At 39.4% G+C, this 21,461-nt stretch overlaps 1 protein-coding gene across 1 annotated transcript; it reads left to right on the top strand.

Moving 5' to 3' along the window:
* Positions 1-5,370: 5,370 nt before the first annotated feature.
* LOC137102895 (uncharacterized) lies at positions 5,371-21,344 on the top strand. Its single transcript, XM_067482826.1, has 7 exons — positions 5,371-5,608; positions 10,325-10,449; positions 12,265-12,338; positions 19,557-19,645; positions 19,738-19,838; positions 20,884-20,902; positions 21,082-21,344. Exons 1-7 carry the CDS (start codon positions 5,448-5,450, stop codon positions 21,164-21,166), a joined length of 654 nt encoding a protein of 217 aa, XP_067338927.1. The 5' UTR covers positions 5,371-5,447; the 3' UTR covers positions 21,167-21,344.
* The last annotated feature ends 117 nt before the right edge of the window (positions 21,345-21,461 follow it).

Genomic DNA, 21,461 nt, shown 5'->3' with positions numbered 1-21,461 from the left:
TGCAGACATTAAGAAGAGTTATTTATTATTCCTAATGTTAGGTTTGGACTGTGGCTATATAATGTTGGAAATGCAATAGGCAGCTTTTTTCTTGGCCTTTTGTCACCTATTGTGAGTGCAGCTGCACCGGAAGAATGCTGTGTAACATCCTTTCTAGATCTGGTTTTCTTTATCGTAAATTCTGTGTGGCATTGCAGTTGAAGTGTGAGCAGACAGATGTGGACTTTGCTTTCCCACCATCCTCTGATGACACAGAGTAACAGACAACAGTGTGTGTGTGTGTGTGTGTGTGTGATGAAACAAGCATTATGTCTCACCAAAGTCAGTTTAATTAAAAGATAACTCACCTCATGAATGCACCCACACACAAACACATATGCAGGGGTACGGAGGGTTTAGCCGGATCTCCTAGCAGCCCTAATGATTCCTGCCTAGCTTCAGTCTAAATGTCAATCTGACCCCTGTCTCCCCTGTGTAATGAGAAAGTCCAGAACTGAGCGTTTTTTAACTACTTCGTCAAACACTCACAGATCTGCCGCCAGGGCTTGTGGGAGTTTAACACCCACCGTTTTTCCCTCAGATGTCTGTGTGTGACACAGCCTTTCTGTCATGACTTGTATCTATTTGCTCTGCCTTCCCTTTGACTTTATGGTTTGCATCATGTGTAGCCTGGGATACTCTGACCCGCTGTGTCCGACCCAGAGTCAACAGTCTGGTGTGTGGCTACCATGTGATGTGGAAAAGGTAGTGATTAGGATTTATTACTAGTCAAATTCTTGACGGATAAAATATGAAATTCAACCTGCTTTAAATTTAAAATTGAGTTGTACTAGAGTTTGTGCCAGATTTGAAAAGAGTAGGTCAGCAGTAGCTGGACCTGTGGGACGATATTGTCAATCATTTGTTTTAAACACAATTACTTCCCATGATAAGTGGCTTCTGAGACACTTTTTATTTCCCTGAGGGCATGTTTTCAATAGATTTATGAGTCTATTTGGCCCCTGGTCTTGAAACAACATGTTGGAATCCTTCCATAACTTTCTGTTCATTCTTTGCCTCCCATAAATACTTCATCGCAGCTGTTTCTGTGCTACCTGTTTGTGTGAGTATTTTGTCAAATGTAAGAAAACTGATACTGGATTTTTTCCCCACACTATTATTGATATCTGTATATATAACAAAGTATCTGAGAGTTTAAAATATCCACTGACAAAATGGTTCAGCAAACTGATGTAATTTGCTTGTCCCCAACGTGTTTATGTAAAGTTTTTTTTTTTTTTACAATGATTTTCCACAGTGTTTCTCATTTAATTAAATGATTTAATAGAAATGTGAACACATCTCTACAATTTGACAGCCTTCTTGAGTTCACTCCTTCTAAACGCAGGGACCTTTGGATCTTTTCCACCTCTATCATCCTTCTCAGATGATGTGAATGCAAGATAAAGTTTACTACTGCTGCATACTTCACATGGATGAAAATCTCAGACGTTAAGGAGTTTGGAGTTGCTGTCAAAAAGGCAGGCGAATGTCCAAGATGCCTCCACCACACCTACTTAATATAAGGAGGTTTTCCAACTGGATCCCAGGGTAGATCCAGAACATGCTGGAGTGATTTTTATATCACATCTGACCTGAGATGACTTTCTGGTGCCTTGAATTGAGTTGGATGATAAAGCTGTGGAGACAAATTGCCTTATCACTTTGGGTGGAAATGGATCTTTGGGATGTGTAGATGAACAAATCAAAGTGATTATTTCAAAACCACGTGGCTCAGTATTTGTCCAGTGACCTTCAGTGAACTAATACCACTTGACTGAGATAATAATGTGAGCTTTGGCTTTTCTGATGCATTATTATGAGAATCCACAGCCACCTACACATATTCTTCATGGCCAGTAGGTATGATCAGGTGGATCACTCCTTTTCTGCCCCATGATTGACCTTTCTATAATGGTTTATGCAAATTTATCGAGAGCTTCTCTAAAATACCCTTGTAAGAGGCAAAAAAACAAAGATGGGATGGAGCAGAATCACAACCCCCGTCTCACTGTGTGAATGCAGAAGGAAGCTAATCACATAACACTGGTTGAGAGACAGCCACAATCCTCCCAGACCTCACACCACAATGATTTCCTTCTGTTTATCTTGGACCTACAGCTTTGCATGTATGTGGGTTTGTGTAGCTTGAAAAGTGCAACAGAGATGGTGACAGCTGGTCAACCTGTTTTACAGCACTAGAGGGCAGCAGTCAAAACTTGTTTGAATTGCTATAGTCATGAGGCCCCCTACTGATATAATAGATTGTCTATGTCTTTTTAAAATATATTTTTGGCATTTTTAAAACCCGTTTTTGGACTAAGACCAACAATTTATGTCACTTGTGTCTAAATCCAAAAACTCATTTACATGGTCAAGCTACTTTGTTGCTCAAAAACATTACATCACTGCACTGATGGACGTTAAATGGTAAATGGTGGACACTTAATACATAGCAACTACTTTGGGGTTCAGTGTCTTGCTCAAGGAAAGTTTGACAAGTGACAGGAGGAACCAGGACTCTAAACCTGCCATTGGTGGACCACTGCTCTACTGCCTGAGCCATAGTCGCCACTAAATGTTTCTCTATAACTAAACAAATGTGGTGCCTATCAAAAGGCCCCAAAGACAAAAAAAAAAGGCAACAATGTTTTTATAGTCTGGGTTAAGAGAGAGTTAGCAGCATGTGCAGACAATCTCTTCAGCTTCAGTGTTTGTGGAACAGAATCTGATGAACAAGAAGAGATCGTTACTGGAGCCAGTGTGTTTGAAAAGAAACATCACCAGGTTTGTTGAGTGGGAGACAGCTAATGCTACGATACCACTTCACTAGCTTCTTCAGCTCTGACAACAGATGGACCCCGTTTTTTTTTCTTTTGTGAATAAGAAACATGTCACTCAATGTTAACGTGGTGCGTGACTCACTGACATGTACAAGAAAAACAAGGTTCTGGATTTAGAGATATAATGGTAACTAAAAACAATTTAGTGTAGGTGTCTGAGAAACAGCAGAAAAGAAAACCACCCAACAGCATCAATTTACACAACTTTGTCTGAGCTGCAGGAAACAATTAAAATTATAAATTAGATATTTGCGTCTTCCCAATTCTGATGCAAATTGTCATAATCTAATAATCTGAATCCTCTCGTACTTGGTAATTGTAACAACAACTTTGACACATTTTGCCTCTGAGAGATGAGCTTGAATCATACAGTATGTTATCTTCTCTCTTCAGTGAGGAGGAGCAGATGGAGAACAAGGCCATGTATCTGAGCACATACGAAGAGCGGGAGAACGGCTCCATGTATGAGGAGGCCTACGACGGACACAACTTATCCAAACTCAATCTGTGTGATGAAGGTAAGGACATTTCATGCTTTGAGAGTGTGAGGCTGCAAACACTGAACAGAGCTCAGCAAAACTCAGGGTTAAAATGCACAAATATTACAGACTTACAAAGAAGCAGATCCTTCCACACTTTTACCGACATTTTATGTCCTCGTGCTGGCCAATATATGTTTTGTTTATGCTGCAATAAGAAAGTTTCTACCGTCATATGTTGTACATTATCTTGTGCTGCAACGTAACAACAAGATTTTCTAACAGAGAGAGAAAACTGAGAAGAAAGTCTTAATGTATTGCTAATTACACACTAAAAAAAAAGAAAACTAATTGCATTTTTAAAATGCATGAATTGTTGAGGTGCTGATATTTGTGCATTTTTAGAATTTTTTTGATGTCTCTAGGCTGATGACAGCTGTAGCCTGAGGCAATATGTTTTGAATTGTCCTGTACTATTATTATGAATGTGAATGAATGTTAATGTTTCAAATATCCATTTAGTTTCAAGGATGAACAGTTTGCATTTGTACAGAAATGTATGTAAACTACAACATGACTGGTTGGCATCCACACATACAGCTGCAACGTCTTCATTGTTGTTTGTCTTCTAAGACAGATTTGCACACCGTGACAGATTTAAAGAAAAGGACTTTCTGTGAAACTATCATGGCATGTGAAACTATGTGAACTCAGACAAACCCACACTTACTAATAACCAGTGCAGACCTCATGGATCATTGTCCACATGTTGACTTGGCACAGTTCTTATGCTGATGCCCTTCCTGACACAACTCTCCATAATTTCTACCGGGCTTGGACCAGCACTATACAGCTGGGGAGGGGAATGGGCTGTCTGGGGTTCGGTGTCTTGCCCAGAGACACTTCGACATATAGCCGGGACCGGGGATCGAACCACTGACCCTCTCTCCTCAATGTTTTTGAATCATATCAAACTGGCTTAGCTAAGAAAAATGTCCTATAAATGTTTTGGTCGTGATTAGAAATGTGGTATTATTTTTTTGAAACCATAAACTTCATGTCCAATATCAGTATTTAACCAGTGTATTGATTTTTGTCATTTGCCACATTGAACCCAACAGAGCTACAGGCTGAATGCAGGTTCAGAGTTACAGGCTGGAGTCAACCTTTATGCATCACAAGATCTAATCCTACCACCTTGTGGAGCCTTGTTGAAGTACATCGATACTTTATGGAGTCTTAAACTGTAAAAGGGTCTTGGTCGCTGATGAACACTCCTCATTATTAGCAGGATGCAGTAACACTTTGATGTATAAGTTTGGCCTAGTTCAGATTGATTGATTCTTTTAGAAAATAGCTAAACACAGTTCATCATTTTTTTGAGAATGTGCAGAGTTTTCCATATTATTGTACGCATTAGCCGTCAATTCATTTAAAACTACTTCTGCAGTTTTTAATAAAGGCTAAAACCAAATTAAAACACTTCGCTGCTTCCTTATAAAAGCTGGGTCCTTGCGCTGGTAAATTCATACTAACTAATACTTATTAAAATTGAACAGAGTTTGGGGACAAACGTTATTCTTCTCTCTATGGTTCGTCAAGAGACAGATTTACGATGGGTTCCTGAAAGCATCATCATTTACCATTATCAGATTAGGCTTAAAAACAATGAATGGCCTTTATTCTCCTCCGCGAGTATCCGACTCGCTCACATATCTATTAAATCACACAAACTGTGTCCTCAGTCCTACTTGTACTTTAGTACTGGCATCCAACAGAGGGCAGCAGTGTTCATCAGGTGCAGCAACCTTTTAGTATCTTCTCAGCTGCTTGTAGCGCTGGACTTCAGCTGGAGTTCATCGACGGTCACATGACGATGTTGTAGCTATTTTATTCCAAATGTTTGAGCTTGTTCTCCACTGCAGAGCTGTTGGCTGAGTCTGATAGAGAGAGAGAGAGAGAGAGAGAGAGAGAGAGAGAGAGAGAGGGAGAGTGAGGGAGAGTGTGTGTGTGTGTGTAAGAGAGTGAGACAGAGTGTTTGCGCGCGCATGGATTGTGCAGCATTTTTACTCTGCTTGTTCGTTTAATGCAAAGCATTTTCGCCACCACTCTGACAGCTGACGGACTGAACGAAGAGAGACAACAGACAACAGGAGTCACCGTCAGGGCGCATCAGCATTTTGTGGGAAATTATGAGAAACGCGAAGCTGTGATTTTTTTTATTATTTCTAATTGTCAGCTGATAAGGTGAGACTGAAAAGCTTCCGCTACTTTTAATGTGCCCAGTGGTGAAATTTACCTCCTCCTGTCAGCACCTGTCTTACAATGCAACGGCACATGACAAGATAATTATTTTTTCTCTTGCTGAGTGAATCTTTGGTGTCTTTTTCTCAGTTCAGCAAAACTGTCGCTCCAGCATCATCAGCTGAGAGATGATGCTGTGTATTGCTGTAATCCTGTGTATATGGAAGCCGGGAGTAACCTTTGTAAATCATACTGACGAAGGCCTGATGACTGAAATCACACGGTGAATAAAGCTTGGAGAAGAGAAGTGGAGCGTGGTTGACTTTTGATGAATGTGTCATCTGTCAAAAAAACCTATTTTAGCGATTAGCATCGTTCTTCATTCAGCAGCAAGTAACTTCCTCATCAGTGCAGTGGATTGAGCTGTAACAATCACACTGACCTGGGGAGCGTAAAGCCTGATCTTTCCTCTCATTGGTTGAGTTTCGATCATCGCCGCTGCTAACAAGTTGCTAATCTGTCCAACCTTAGGGGGGCTGAAGAGGAGCTCGCGGAAAGTGAGTTTGTCTGGTTTTTGTTTAAAACCCAAACTGTGAGCTTGTGGGGGCGTGAAGTCCACATGTGTAAAACTCACCAGTGCTCTCTGCTGAAGTTCAGAATGTTCCAGCCTTCGTCTCTGCGCTGTGAAAACTCCCAACATTGTTAGAGTCCTGCTGTTAGTGCTAAGCGTCTAAACTCGCTGCAGCCATTTGACTTGCTCACCGACTCACATGGACCAAGTTACATTAAAAAAAAGTATTTACATTTTGAGTAGTTTTACAAATGTCAGTGGGATTTTGTGTGAGGTTTTCTTGTTTCTAACAGATGCGTGAAATTCAGCCACGCACGTTAACTGCTGTGGGCTGCGGACGCCATCTTGTGATCTACAGTAAATGGTATGTTTATCTGTGCCTGTTGTTTCAGTTTTTCAAATTTGATGGAAAGAGAAAACAGGACCCTACCTGGAGAAATTAATTGCCAGTAACAAGCAACAGCGTTTGTAGTGGCTTTACTGCAAGATCTGCTAATTTGAGTACAGGTCCTCTCACTTCTTACTATGGCGGCAGCTCTGACTGACTGAAGCAACTATTTTCAGAACCATAAAAAGTCAAAACACAGAGTGCAGCTCTGCAATAGAAAGTCAGGGTAAACCTGACAAGATGGCGACCATGTCCCCCAACACTTAAGACACAATCATAGTCACACACAGCCTGTAGTGCAGCCTTGCTTTTCCTTGGCTTGTTGTCACACTGAACCTTGAACTCTTTGTAATGCTTGGATTGGGCTCGAAGAAGGAAAGAGTCTACTTCCTATAAGGGCTCAGTCTTATTGGTTTCGGTGATAGAGGCCTGAGGGAATCATAGATGGCCCATATTGAGCATTAAAGGATTCTTGGGTGTTTAATCAGATGCAGACATTAAGAAGAGTTATTTATTATTCCTAATGTTAGGTTTGGACTGTGGCTATATAATGTTGGAAATGCAATAGGCAGCTTTTTTCTTGGCCTTTTGTCACCTATTGTGAGTGCAGCTGCACCGGAAGAATGCTGTGTAACATCCTTTCTAGATCTGGTTTTCTTTATCGTAAATTCTGTGTGGCATTGCAGTTGAAGTGTGAGCAGACAGATGTGGACTTTGCTTTCCCACCATCCTCTGATGACACAGAGTAACAGACAACAGTGTGTGTGTGTGTGTGTGTGATGAAACAAGCATTATGTCTCACCAAAGTCAGTTTAATTAAAAGATAACTCACCTCATGAATGCACCCACACACAAACACATATGCAGGGGTACGGAGGGTTTAGCCGGATCTCCTAGCAGCCCTAATGATTCCTGCCTAGCTTCAGTCTAAATGTCAATCTGACCCCTGTCTCCCCTGTGTAATGAGAAAGTCCAGAACTGAGCGTTTTTTAACTACTTCGTCAAACACTCACAGATCTGCCGCCAGGGCTTGTGGGAGTTTAACACCCACCGTTTTTCCCTCAGATGTCTGTGTGTGACACAGCCTTTCTGTCATGACTTGTATCTATTTGCTCTGCCTTCCCTTTGACTTTATGGTTTGCATCATGTGTAGCCTGGGATACTCTGACCCGCTGTGTCCGACCCAGAGTCAACAGTCTGGTGTGTGGCTACCATGTGATGTGGAAAAGGTAGTGATTAGGATTTATTACTAGTCAAATTCTTGACGGATAAAATATGAAATTCAACCTGCTTTAAATTTAAAATTGAGTTGTACTAGAGTTTGTGCCAGATTTGAAAAGAGTAGGTCAGCAGTAGCTGGACCTGTGGGACGATATTGTCAATCATTTGTTTTAAACACAATTACTTCCCATGATAAGTGGCTTCTGAGACACTTTTTATTTCCCTGAGGGCATGTTTTCAATAGATTTATGAGTCTATTTGGCCCCTGGTCTTGAAACAACATGTTGGAATCCTTCCATAACTTTCTGTTCATTCTTTGCCTCCCATAAATACTTCATCGCAGCTGTTTCTGTGCTACCTGTTTGTGTGAGTATTTTGTCAAATGTAAGAAAACTGATACTGGATTTTTTCCCCACACTATTATTGATATCTGTATATATAACAAAGTATCTGAGAGTTTAAAATATCCACTGACAAAATGGTTCAGCAAACTGATGTAATTTGCTTGTCCCCAACGTGTTTATGTAAAGTTTTTTTTTTTTTTACAATGATTTTCCACAGTGTTTCTCATTTAATTAAATGATTTAATAGAAATGTGAACACATCTCTACAATTTGACAGCCTTCTTGAGTTCACTCCTTCTAAACGCAGGGACCTTTGGATCTTTTCCACCTCTATCATCCTTCTCAGATGATGTGAATGCAAGATAAAGTTTACTACTGCTGCATACTTCACATGGATGAAAATCTCAGACGTTAAGGAGTTTGGAGTTGCTGTCAAAAAGGCAGGCGAATGTCCAAGATGCCTCCACCACACCTACTTAATATAAGGAGGTTTTCCAACTGGATCCCAGGGTAGATCCAGAACATGCTGGAGTGATTTTTATATCACATCTGACCTGAGATGACTTTCTGGTGCCTTGAATTGAGTTGGATGATAAAGCTGTGGAGACAAATTGCCTTATCACTTTGGGTGGAAATGGATCTTTGGGATGTGTAGATGAACAAATCAAAGTGATTATTTCAAAACCACGTGGCTCAGTATTTGTCCAGTGACCTTCAGTGAACTAATACCACTTGACTGAGATAATAATGTGAGCTTTGGCTTTTCTGATGCATTATTATGAGAATCCACAGCCACCTACACATATTCTTCATGGCCAGTAGGTATGATCAGGTGGATCACTCCTTTTCTGCCCCATGATTGACCTTTCTATAATGGTTTATGCAAATTTATCGAGAGCTTCTCTAAAATACCCTTGTAAGAGGCAAAAAAACAAAGATGGGATGGAGCAGAATCACAACCCCCGTCTCACTGTGTGAATGCAGAAGGAAGCTAATCACATAACACTGGTTGAGAGACAGCCACAATCCTCCCAGACCTCACACCACAATGATTTCCTTCTGTTTATCTTGGACCTACAGCTTTGCATGTATGTGGGTTTGTGTAGCTTGAAAAGTGCAACAGAGATGGTGACAGCTGGTCAACCTGTTTTACAGCACTAGAGGGCAGCAGTCAAAACTTGTTTGAATTGCTATAGTCATGAGGCCCCCTACTGATATAATAGATTGTCTATGTCTTTTTAAAATATATTTTTGGCATTTTTAAAACCCGTTTTTGGACTAAGACCAACAATTTATGTCACTTGTGTCTAAATCCAAAAACTCATTTACATGGTCAAGCTACTTTGTTGCTCAAAAACATTACATCACTGCACTGATGGATGTTAAATGGTAAATGGTGGACACTTAATACATAGCAACTACTTTGGGGTTCAGTGTCTTGCTCAAGGAAAGTTTGACAAGTGACAGGAGGAACCAGGACTCTAAACCTGCCATTGGTGGACCACTGCTCTACTGCCTGAGCCATAGTCGCCACTAAATGTTTCTCTATAACTAAACAAATGTGGTGCCTATCAAAAGGCCCCAAAGACAAAAAAAAAAGGCAACAATGTTTTTATAGTCTGGGTTAAGAGAGAGTTAGCAGCATGTGCAGACAATCTCTTCAGCTTCAGTGTTTGTGGAACAGAATCTGATGAACAAGAAGAGATCGTTACTGGAGCCAGTGTGTTTGAAAAGAAACATCACCAGGTTTGTTGAGTGGGAGACAGCCAATGCTACGATACCACTTCACTAGCTTCTTCAGCTCTGACAACAGATGGACCCCGTTTTTTTTTCTTTTGTGAATAAGAAACATGTCACTCAATGTTAACGTGGTGCGTGACTCACTGACATGTACAAGAAAAACAAGGTTCTGGATTTAGAGATATAATGGTAACTAAAAACAATTTAGTGTAGGTGTCTGAGAAACAGCAGAAAAGAAAACCACCCAACAGCATCAATTTACACAACTTTGTCTGAGCTGCAGGAAACAATTAAAATTATAAATTAGATATTTGCGTCTTCCCAATTCTGATGCAAATTGTCATAATCTAATAATCTGAATCCTCTCGTACTTGGTAATTGTAACAACAACTTTGACACATTTTGCCTCTGAGAGATGAGCTTGAATCATACAGTATGTTATCTTCTCTCTTCAGTGAGGAGGAGCAGATGGAGAACAAGGCCATGTATCTGAGCACATACGAAGAGCGGGAGAACGGCTCCATGTATGAGGAGGCCTACGACGGACACAACTTATCCAAACTCAATCTGTGTGATGAAGGTAAGGACATTTCATGCTTTGAGAGTGTGAGGCTGCAAACACTGAACAGAGCTCAGCAAAACTCAGGGTTAAAATGCACAAATATTACAGACTTACAAAGAAGCAGATCCTTCCACACTTTTACCGACATTTTATGTCCTCATGCTGGCCAATATATGTTTTGTTTATGCTGCAATAAGAAAGTTTCTACCGTCATATGTTGTACATTATCTTGTGCTGCAACGTAACAACAAGATTTTCTAACAGAGAGAGAAAACTGAGAAGAAAGTCTTAATGTATTGCTAATTACACACTAAAAAAAAAAGAAAACTAATTGCATTTTTAAAATGCATGAATTGTTGAGGTGCTGATATTTGTGCATTTTTAGAATTTTTTTGATGTCTCTAGGCTGATGACAGCTGTAGCCTGAGGCAATATGTTTTGAATTGTCCTGTACTATTATTATGAATGTGAATGAATGTTAATGTTTCAAATATCCATTTAGTTTCAAGGATGAACAGTTTGCATTTGTACAGAAATGTATGTAAACTACAACATGACTGGTTGGCATCCACACATACAGCTGCAACGTCTTCATTGTTGTTTGTCTTCTAAGACAGATTTGCACACCGTGACAGATTTAAAGAAAAGGACTTTCTGTGAAACTATCATGGCATGTGAAACTATGTGAACTCAGACAAACCCACACTTACTAATAACCAGTGCAGACCTGGTCAAAAAAGAGCAAAGACACAAGCACTGCTGTCAATATTTGGCAGTCACTCTGTGGCCATCTACAGTATAAAGGTCAAGAATGTCCAGGAAGTGTGTGTGTGTGTGTGTGTGTGTGTGTGTGTGTGTGTGTGTGTGTGTGCTACAGGTGCAGTTGAATGAATCCACAGTTGACCCTGTGGTGTTCTCAGGTTTCGATCCAGGACTCTGTGAGTTTGGTGGGAAAGATTTACTGAACATTAACTCGAGAATTTGTTGACATTTTTATGGAAAGTGGAGAATGGTCTCACACAACAGCAAGGGTGGGCTCATCCAACATTTCTAATCCTTGAGCCTTTTTTACACCTCGTTCAATTAAAGGAGCCATTCCTCACCCCGGAGTTGTTTATTTCCTTTGGGCACATCAGCAGAGCATTGGGGACACTTCAGGAGGATTCTATGACACCGGGTTATTTGCTTAGAGTGGGATCCAACAGCTGCATGTGTAATCTGCATTATGAGCCAAACACAATGTAAATTATTGGAGGAAAAATGACTTTCTTCTGGAAAGAAAAAGTGAGAGTTTATTGGTTGTGGACTCCATAAAGCACACTGACATGTAATCAAGTGTTTCCACCGTGTGCTTACTCGTAATTATTACAGCACATTACATTCAATTTCATGACATTTTAATGCTTAAATACTGTATATGTCTCGTCTACGTTTACAATACTGTGCCAAGACAGACTTGACCCAGCTCTGAATGTTACTCAAGGAAGAAATATCGACTCTTTGGGTCTCTGATATCACCTGATAAACCACCGATGTACATCTCTTTGAAAGGTGTTGTCCTCTTATTTTGACTGGTTTGCATTTTTGCTGCGGCTTTTCTCTCCTAAAGTCAAAGAACCAATGGTTCTTTTTGTCAAATTTTTTTGCTGTACTGTGCTGTGTGTTTAACCAGTAAACAAAGAAATGTGTACAACATAAGCTACAGCTATACTTTAATACCTATGCTTTTTTTTAAAAACATACTTACTTTGGGCATATAGCATATTCAATAAAAAGTCTGGAATATTCTCATGCCTAGTGTTTTTCGAATGGCTTTTCTTGGCTTTTCATTAGGTTCAGGAAAACTTCGAAGGAAGTTTGCCTCTACATCCTGGTTCTTCTCACCATCTTTGGACTCTGCCTGGCAGGTAGTATGAAAATTCATGGATTTATATTTGAATGGGTAGCAGTTTATTGTCAAGGTATATGAATGCTAGGAATATACAGAAATTACTGCAACGTCTAAGGTCATTTTCTCAACCTAAAGTTCAAACCTTGGTTTGTGTTTTTGTTAAATTGTTTACATTTGATCATGTTAGCTTTGAATTTCATGTTACGTTTTTGTGAGTGCAGTAAAGAACTTTACCTTCCATCCCTACATCTTGTTGCTGTCCCATTCATGGCCTAAGCACTGCACCTCCGTGCTCTCATTTCTCCTGTCTTTTTCCAGTCTTCCTTGGATCTTCCTTGTGGGTCAATTTAAATTCTGTTTCTTCTTCTGTTGTTTAAGGGGTGATGACAGGCTGACTAAGCTTTCTGTAATTGAACCATTCCAAAAGCGTTTTAACACTGTGGTTCAGTTTGATTCAGACCGAGACCACCTCTTTAGGGAATAAACTCTGGTTCTTCCGGGGTGTTTTAGTCATCATATAAATTATTAATAATCAATTCATGATCATGCCTTTTTCCTAGTTACATCTGCTGTTGCAGGACTTTTTAAATACTAATACTAAAGACTAATCACAGTGTTACTCCTACTTTAGTGTCAGTAGTTATACAATACTATATTGTACACAACGCGCCGATGCAAAAATCACTGGTTTTACCCCAAAGATGCACAGGTTCCTTGTGCAAGTTGAGTAGATTGGGCCTTTATAACACATTTTGTACCAGTGTTATCATGTGTAGGATTTTGTGATTTCTCTATTCCCCTTTCATCCTTTCTTTCTGCTTTGTCTCCTTCCTTCTCTACTAAACACTCCTGTTTGCCAATGGCCTGGCTCCTAAATCATGCTGTTTGCAAGCTGTCTCCTCAGGCAAGTGTGTAAGGATGTGTGTGTGCTTGTATTTGTGTGTACAGTCTACACACACAGCTCCGAGTACCTGTTTCACACACTAACCCCACTTGCCTGGCAGTATTTTCCTTTGGTTTATTAATCACAAATGTTATGTAGGTCAATATAACATGTTACAAATAGGAAAATAATAAGGTGTTGATGTTCGGAGAGCTTTTGCAGCTGTACACTGTTTTTGATTTATCCACATGTATATAGTGCCATTTTGTGTAGAAGGGGACGTTTAACATGAATGCTTACGTAGGTGTTAACGCAACGTCAGCTTCTGCCATTTTTGTCACACTTGCCCTTTTCAGATTTCAACACCAGCAGCAAAGAGGCATCGCTGGCACAAAGAGAGAAGGTTCGGACTAGTCCGAGGGGCATTTACTCTGCACCCGAGCATTTTTCTGTCATCTTTTATGTGAACTTGCGAGTTAGGCTTTATGAAATACTTTAAATATTTTAGTTTCATTTCTATGTTTTTTTCATCCAATTTAACAAATGAAATGTGGAAAACTATGTCAAAGAGGTTGCTTGGACACGTGAAGCTACAGAGAAATATCATCAAGATCTGTGGCTCCACTGGCCTTTCACAGTTGTATAATAAGTTTCAGGTCATTGTTTAGCTGTCTGATTTAATCTCACCATTCTGACAGTGACATTTTCAGGCAGCAGCAGGCAGTTGTTTTCAGCAAAATGTTCCAAAAACCCAGTGAAAACTACCTGCACAGAACATATCAGTCGTATGGATATAGTCAGGGACTAGTGGTAAATGTAGTGGAGCATTTAACAGCTAAAGACAGAGATATTCCCCTCGGAGGTGGGCAGAGACTAAAAGCTGAACTAAAAGGAGACTAACTATTAGACTTACATTTGCAATTAGGCGAGAAACGGGACTCAAAAGGAAGGATTTGGTAAGAAGCTTGAAAATGTGGGACCAAGCGGCTCCAAACTCAGCTACAGCTGGTTTAGGGCACACATGTTATAGTCATACAGTGGTCCCCAGCTTTATCGCTTCAAGTTAGCTTCAGTTATGTCTGAGTGTTAATGTAAAATTAGATAGAAAGCTAATGTACAACCACACAACTAAAAATTTAACAGCAAAAAATGAATGAAAACTATCTAACTACACTGTCACTATACTCAACCCATAAAATCCAACTCAGGAGATTTTGATTTTACAGGAGGGGACGAGGAGGCAGGTGAGGGAGAGTGGAAATGGTGGGTGGTTGGAGACGAGGCTGCTTGCATACATTACCTGCCAACCAGACCAGCCCAGTAGCAATATTTAGTTGCAGTAGCTTGGTTTCAACCAGTAGAGGACAGTCCCTTTGCATATTTCTGACAAAATGTAGAATGTAAATATTGCACTAAAATTTCAAGGTTTGGACCTGACTCAATCAACAACAATACTAATTCTACTTCTAATGTTTTGGCCATGCTATTTAAAATGAATTAGGGGGCCAAAACATTAGAACCACTTCTCAACCACCACCTATGACCTCAATAATAATCACATTTGACATTTTCAACATTAAACAAATCAGAAATTATAACCATGTAAATGTAGATTTGGTGGCAGAGCTGCTGTATTGGATTGCATTAGATTGTACAGGTGGTCATAATGGTATATGTCCCCCCCCCCGAATTTTAAAAAAGGAAACCAAGATGGCTGTTCTTATGAGCAAGGAAGAGGAGATTTTTACAAATAACACTTATTTTATTTGTGATCAAATTTAAGTACAGGGACTGACTTGCAGGCTCAAGCTTCATTTTATAAGAATTTGAATTAGTGTTTCAAAGCAAAGTGTCTGATGTTAAACTGCTGTTTACAGGAAACTCTTCTCTACTTCAGGTGGAATATTTGCTATACCACTACGATCTCTCATGGCAGCTCTCCTTCAGCCCAAGACCAGATTTATTTTTTGTTCATTGATCCAAAGCACACCTCCAATGAAGTTTGACACTCAGTATTTTTTTAGACTGATCTTGCAGCAAAAACTGAGCTTGTCTGGCTTTGTGAGGCAAATTTTGTTTTCCTGATGCAACCACATATAGGTTTTACATTCTCTCTTCCTCAAAAGAAATAGATCCAGACTTGAACAAAACAAACAAAAACAGCTACACTTTTCATTTATATTGCATTAAACTCAATAATACATCAAACATCTTTCACGTTGTCATTATGGGGTATTGCTTGTAGAATTTTGAGGCACATAATGAATTTAATCCATTTCAAAATAAGGCTGTAACATAACAAAATTTGGAAGAAGTTAAGTGCTATGAATGCTTTCTTTAGTGTCTTTAAATGACTACTACTTTAAAACACAGACCTAAAGTTACAAAAACAGTTCTATTGATCTTCACATCACTTCTTTGAAGTCTTCTCTTTGACATCTGTGGTGGTGATACCAGAGACCAGCAGGATTTTTGCGACATTTGAACTTCTAAACCACAATTAAACAACAGAACTGCAAGGCATTTGTTCTCCTGCAGTGTCCACTACACATCCAGCTTAGCTGCGTGTTTAGCTTCAGGCTAACAACAGTACGATGCACAAGCAAAGCTGTCTGCATACTAAAGTGTTTAAGGACAGAGTTGTGTAAAACATAAAAATTACATCATCTCGCCTCGGGCAGTAGAAAGCTATAAGCAGACTTTGAGCTTTTTAGCTGCATGTAGGTATCTACTTGTGTGTGCACCACAGGCAGTGCCGGCAGACTCTGCTCTTTGATATGCCTGCCATTTACAAGGGAGGAACTTTAATGCTGCACCATTTCACACACATGATCACATAGACAGACGGTAGGGGGTGAGTGGCCTGTTCATGTGATGATTCTAGCTTTGCCAGAGATGACGTCCCCCAGGGCCAGACAGGAAAGATTCACTTTCTCTGGAAATTCCGATTCATAAGCAATGTAGCCAATTTTATTTCACTTAATAGCACGGCGCTGCCGTTTTACTTAATGTTTACTGAAGGTTCTTTCTAAGTTTTTTTTTTTTTTTGATCCCATGTTGGACACAGAATTTACACAGAGCTGCCATGCAGGAGGGGTCCACACATAAAGGCTACAAACTCTCATAGTTTGTCAGCTCTTAAACTATGACTCTAGTCATTCAAGTCAGAGACACACATTCAGAGACACTTTCAAAAGTATGAAAATGTAGCTGCTAAGTGCCTTGGTCAGCTCTATAAATGTCAGAACATTTTCTCAGAAAAACCTGGTTGAAAAGTCCCCAACTATTGCTTTAAAGGCCCGAGACTGAAGACCTGGTTTTAGGTTTAATACTATAATCAGGTTTGATCAACTTTAAGGTTAATTGTTGAAGTTTATACCAAACAGTAGTATTTGAGTGAGAGTCGTCACGAGTATAGCAGTGCAAAAATGTGTGTTTTCCATTTGGCCTGCTGCCATCAGTTCACTCAGCTGGTCTGAAGTGAAACAAGGAGACAAGCGGAGCGTGCTGGTGGCAACATTCAGCTGTCACTCTCAATATCCCAGTCACACACAAACAACACACACACCTATTTGCACACACTCGGAGAGCTGCTCTCATATTTCTCACACACAATGCTCTGCCTAATTAGGGTTGTAATGTGAACAAAGGCAGCAGTCCTATCTGCCACAGCAGACCTCAGAGCGCTCAAGTTCAGACAGGAAACCTCTTAGTGAAGTCATGTGGGGTCTTTGATTTGTTCTTCTGTCTCACACACACAAATGGTTCCACAGCACAAAACACACAATTTTGCAAAGTGACATTAGCAGTAATAACACTTACACAGACCTTTAGATGACCTTGCCCCTTAATAGGTTTCATCTCAGTGACAGAAGTAATCTGAGCTCTGGTTAATGTATTTGAACTGTATTGTATTTGAACTCCACTTGTTTTTTTTTTCTGACAGGATGCAGCTATACAAACTTTTGTAGAAACTCTGAGACGACATGTTGAATCTATTTTGGCATTTTAAGGAACTATGACTCATCTCCTATAATGCAGTAGGAAATTAATTATCATTATTATCATTCACGCTTATGCGTTAGGATATTCAGTGCACGTTCTCCTAACGTGTTCCCAAAAATCGCAAGCATAAATCTTACATGGGTATGTGTCTATGTAATAAAGACAGTACAAGCTGGTTATGCTGGGTGATGTTTGTGCTGTTGATGCATTTGGAAATACTCCGAAAAGGTCAAGATGCAGAAATGTAGTTCAGTGAATTCAACCCAGTAACAGTAAGTATTTCATGAAGTACTTTCCTGTATTTCTCCTGATGCCACAGATATACTCAATGCAATCTACTGCTTTTTGTATTCGATAAAAAAATGAAAGGAAAATTGTCCCGTACATGTCTATTGCACCAAAGGGAGGCTTGGACACCTTTTTGGATTACACACATTTGTCCACATACAGACTGGAAACACACACACACACACACACACACACACACACACACACACACACACACACACACACACACTCTCGCTCAAACGCCTCTGTCCTCCTGTCATTAATGAAGCAGATAATAAGCTGCTTCACGCTCTGCTGTAGAAAAACCAAAATCAAAACCCTGTTGATTTAAGAATCAAAATGCGTACACTCATGGGTTTTTCATCTTCCATGCTCTGTGGCAATGATGAGGTAGAGCTGTGTGTGTGTGTGTGTGTGTGTGTGTGTGTGTGTGTGTGTGTGTGTGTGTGTGTGTGTGTGTGTGTGTGTGTGTGTGTGTGTGTGTGTGTGTGTGTGTGTGTGCGCGCGCATGTTTTCAAGCTGTATATCAAAAGCCTGAGAAGCAGGCAGTGGGGTTTGCTAGGCGGCGTTGAGAATCCATTCCTTGTGCCTCCCTCCTCATTTCAGAGCTCTGTATTTCCAAGAAATGATTCTTTGACTTTGACACTGATGTTGTCACTGAAAGAGTTCTTGACAATTTCTGCACTTCTAAAGTAAAAAGAAGTAAAATGCAAAAACAAACCATGCAAACATTTTTATATTGGAAGGAGACCAAAACCTGCATAGAGTGAATAGAAATGAAACCTTAGGCTGCAGTTCTATGTATCTGAAGCAATTTAGTGAAATCAGAACCTTAAAATGTTTGCAATTTTACACTACTTACCAAAGCAGTGGTACTGTGAACACCTAATGGGGTAATGTAAAGGATTCTATATCAGTCCACCTTATTCTATTCATAATTATTTTTTTCTATGCCCCGAATTACTGTTAAATGTTTAAGACAAAGCATATGTTGTGGATGTGTTTAAGATAGACAAATGTTTTAACATTAAGGTAAAAAATACCAAAAGAGGCTGAAGCTCAATATAAAGTCAATGTTACTTGATATTGTTTACTTTGATTGTATAGGTTTATTAAAGGTTTGTATTTACCAGTAAATGTTCACTTTGTTGGTTTGGCAGCTACTTCTCTTTTTTTCGTTGCATTTGTTTACTCTCATCTACAGATGTTTCAGTGATGAATATATTCTCCTCTTGGGGGAGCATCAACTCAATAAGTGCATAGCATTTGTAAACAATATGTCATCCACCAACACGCAAATTCTGACCATATACGGATAGGTTGAAGACACATTTTGCATATTTGACGTGACCCCTCCACATTAAAACTATCTACCTTATTTAAAGAATATCGACATCCATGTTTAAGCCACGACCATATAAAGGAAAAAACACATTTGAAAGCAGCACAGTTGCAGTTTTAGCAAAGTTGCTGTAATCAAACCTCTACTTAGGTCTACTTAAGTTTTGAATTAGCCAGTGGGGCGAGTGATTTGTCTAATCAGCCTCACTGATCAAATCACCATTATTAAGGCTCTTTGCTTTGTTTCATAGACCTACTCTGACATCCAAAACATACAGTATCAATAGGCCCCCTGTTGCTGCCCTGCATAGTGCTTTGCCTGACCAGGTAACATGTAACCAGGAAGAACCGAGCCTCTAATGTTCTTTGAAGACCGCTTTCACAACTGAGCTGCCTACAGTTGACCCCAAAATACCTTTGTGTAGGTGCATGGATGCATGATTTGGGTCTTATATTTTTATTTTTTATTTTTATGTTGGGTTTAAGACATGAATCAGTGGAAAATATTATTAAGTTTGACTAAAACATTATTCACTTCAACTTCCCTAAAGCTGAAATGTGAGACAGTGATGGGAGGAGGGAGGCCTGTGTCAACTACAGTAACTGTAGTGGTTAAAATTTGAACCATTATAAACCCCTCCCAAAAGTAAATGTTTAACAAATATGAATACGAAATTATGCAAATGGTGACTGTGAATTATGCCCCGTATATTTAAGGAGACGGCTTCTATCTTCAAATCAGAAGACACACATCTATATCACCTGAGGAAATCTAACAGTGATACCAGCATTTTTTCAGTCGAGAGGTAAGAACTACATAATGACAAACAATTTATAAAAAGTGTAGAAGTAGTAAGCGTAGTTATTGTGAAATAAACCATTTTTGCTTTTTTTGTAGGATGAAGTTAACTGTGGCCTTTCTTGTGTTGTCCATGGTGGTCATTATGGCTGAACCTGGAGAGTGCTTCTTTGGAACGATTCTCAAAGGAGCCTTTCATGGTACAGTAATTTAATCAACTGTTTTTTAAAAAATGAAAGATATTTTCACATGACATAACTTTCAAAATCACTGTGTAACTAATAGAAAAAATGTGCCAACCCAAATAGGAATGTTAGTTAAACACATATAGTCAGTGACTTTAGTTTTGGCTATTTACGCTTGCAGAATACTTGATAGTGTCACATTCATTTGTGCAAAATATTCTGTCAGATCCAGTTGTTGTTGAGGTAGTAATACATAGAGACACATAAATAACTGATTTATCGATAATTATCTGTCCATGTATTTCCAAACCCTCCCGCCCATTCTCATACCAGAGGCGTCAGAAAGCGCCGCTTTGTCCAATCACTTTTGCATTACATGCTGACGCTTAGGGTACAAGTTTGGGTCAGTGATCGTGCTCTGAAATTTCGGTGTAGCACAATGACACTTCAATATTTGACGCCTAAAGCAATGAAGTGGAACATAAAGTCAAAAAGTCTCATTGGGAGGTGGACGAGGTTGTGGATGGCACATTAAGATATAGGACTTTTCCACAGGGAGACCAGGGTACAACTTTACAGCAAGATGTATGGGGCATGTGGTTTCTATAGTAAGGAAGCATTTGGGGCCATTGTCACTGTATGTAACGTAACTAGTGTAACTTAAACTTACCCTAAAGTTTTTGTGCCTACGTGCCTCAGTGGACCTGTAGCGTCAGTATCAGAGCCCTTGTTCCAAGGGGGACACTGAGTGATGCCAAAGGGTATTTGTGGCATCAGTATATTACACCTATAAGGCCCAATTTGACGCCTTAGGAAGTCAATATTAGACTGTGTGGAATGAGAACGGGTTAGTCCGTCTTAATTATAGAATGGTGATTTCATGTGATAAAATTGTGCTAGTTACATTTTTAAGCTCCTCTTAAAATTATTACATTTATTGTTGTTGTTGTTTTTCTAGGAAGTGACTGAATCTTATAGGTTTAGGCTAAACTTTACACACAATGTCAGTCAGTGAGTTCAGTTTAATGTTTGTTTCTTTTTTCCTTCTTATTTCACACAGTTGCCAAGTTGATCCATGGGTAAGGAAATGCTTTTACCATAACTACCAGTTTTTCAAATAACCCAGTAATGAAGAAGCATTAGGTTTCTTTCCTAGTAACATGTTTTAACTATATATATATATTTACAATATCTATCACTACTTAATTTTATAATTACTTCTCTGCCTTCTAATCCGGATTCTGTCTTCCTCTCCCAGAGCTCATGGCCAAAAAGAAGATCAGCAAGAGCAGCTGGACACACGTTCAATCGATTACAATGCGGGGCGCCCTGGTTATGACTAGGATGAAGATATCACTCTGTTTTGAACTTTCTGAATGATATGAAAGACAAACAAAAAAATGCTTCTTGCTTTTCATCCCACAAAAATATTTACTCACAATGGCAATACTGAGAAACTATGTTGCTGTCTTGACATACTGCTTTAGGAGTTATTGGGAATAAATCTGCATTACAGTGTAACATCAGTGCCTTTTGTTGTTTATAAATGCCGATATGAATATCATGAATGATAATATAATCTCAACTATAATGTAACAATATAACAATAAACTTAGAGGTTTATACTGACAACTGGTA

This window comes from Channa argus, chromosome 17 (genome assembly GCF_033026475.1).
Source record: "Channa argus isolate prfri chromosome 17, Channa argus male v1.0, whole genome shotgun sequence".
NCBI lineage: Eukaryota > Metazoa > Chordata > Actinopteri > Anabantiformes > Channidae > Channa > Channa argus.
Note: the sequence above shows the minus strand (reverse complement) of the source record. Positions and strands in the feature narration are given on the sequence as shown.

What these genes read in the sequence shown, in the direction of transcription:
- LOC137102895 (XM_067482826.1), top strand. Translation starts at nt 5,448, where the DNA reads ATGCAAAGCATTTTCGCCACCACTCTGACAGCTGACGGACTGAACGAA. An exon ending in ACTCAATCTGTGTGATGAAG is followed by an intron (nt 10,450 to 12,264) that starts GTAAGGACATTT and finishes GCTTTTCATTAG; the next exon opens with GTTCAGGAAAACTTCGAAGG. An exon ending in CTTTGGACTCTGCCTGGCAG is followed by an intron (nt 12,339 to 19,556) that starts GTAGTATGAAAA and finishes CGTATATTTAAG; the next exon opens with GAGACGGCTTCTATCTTCAA.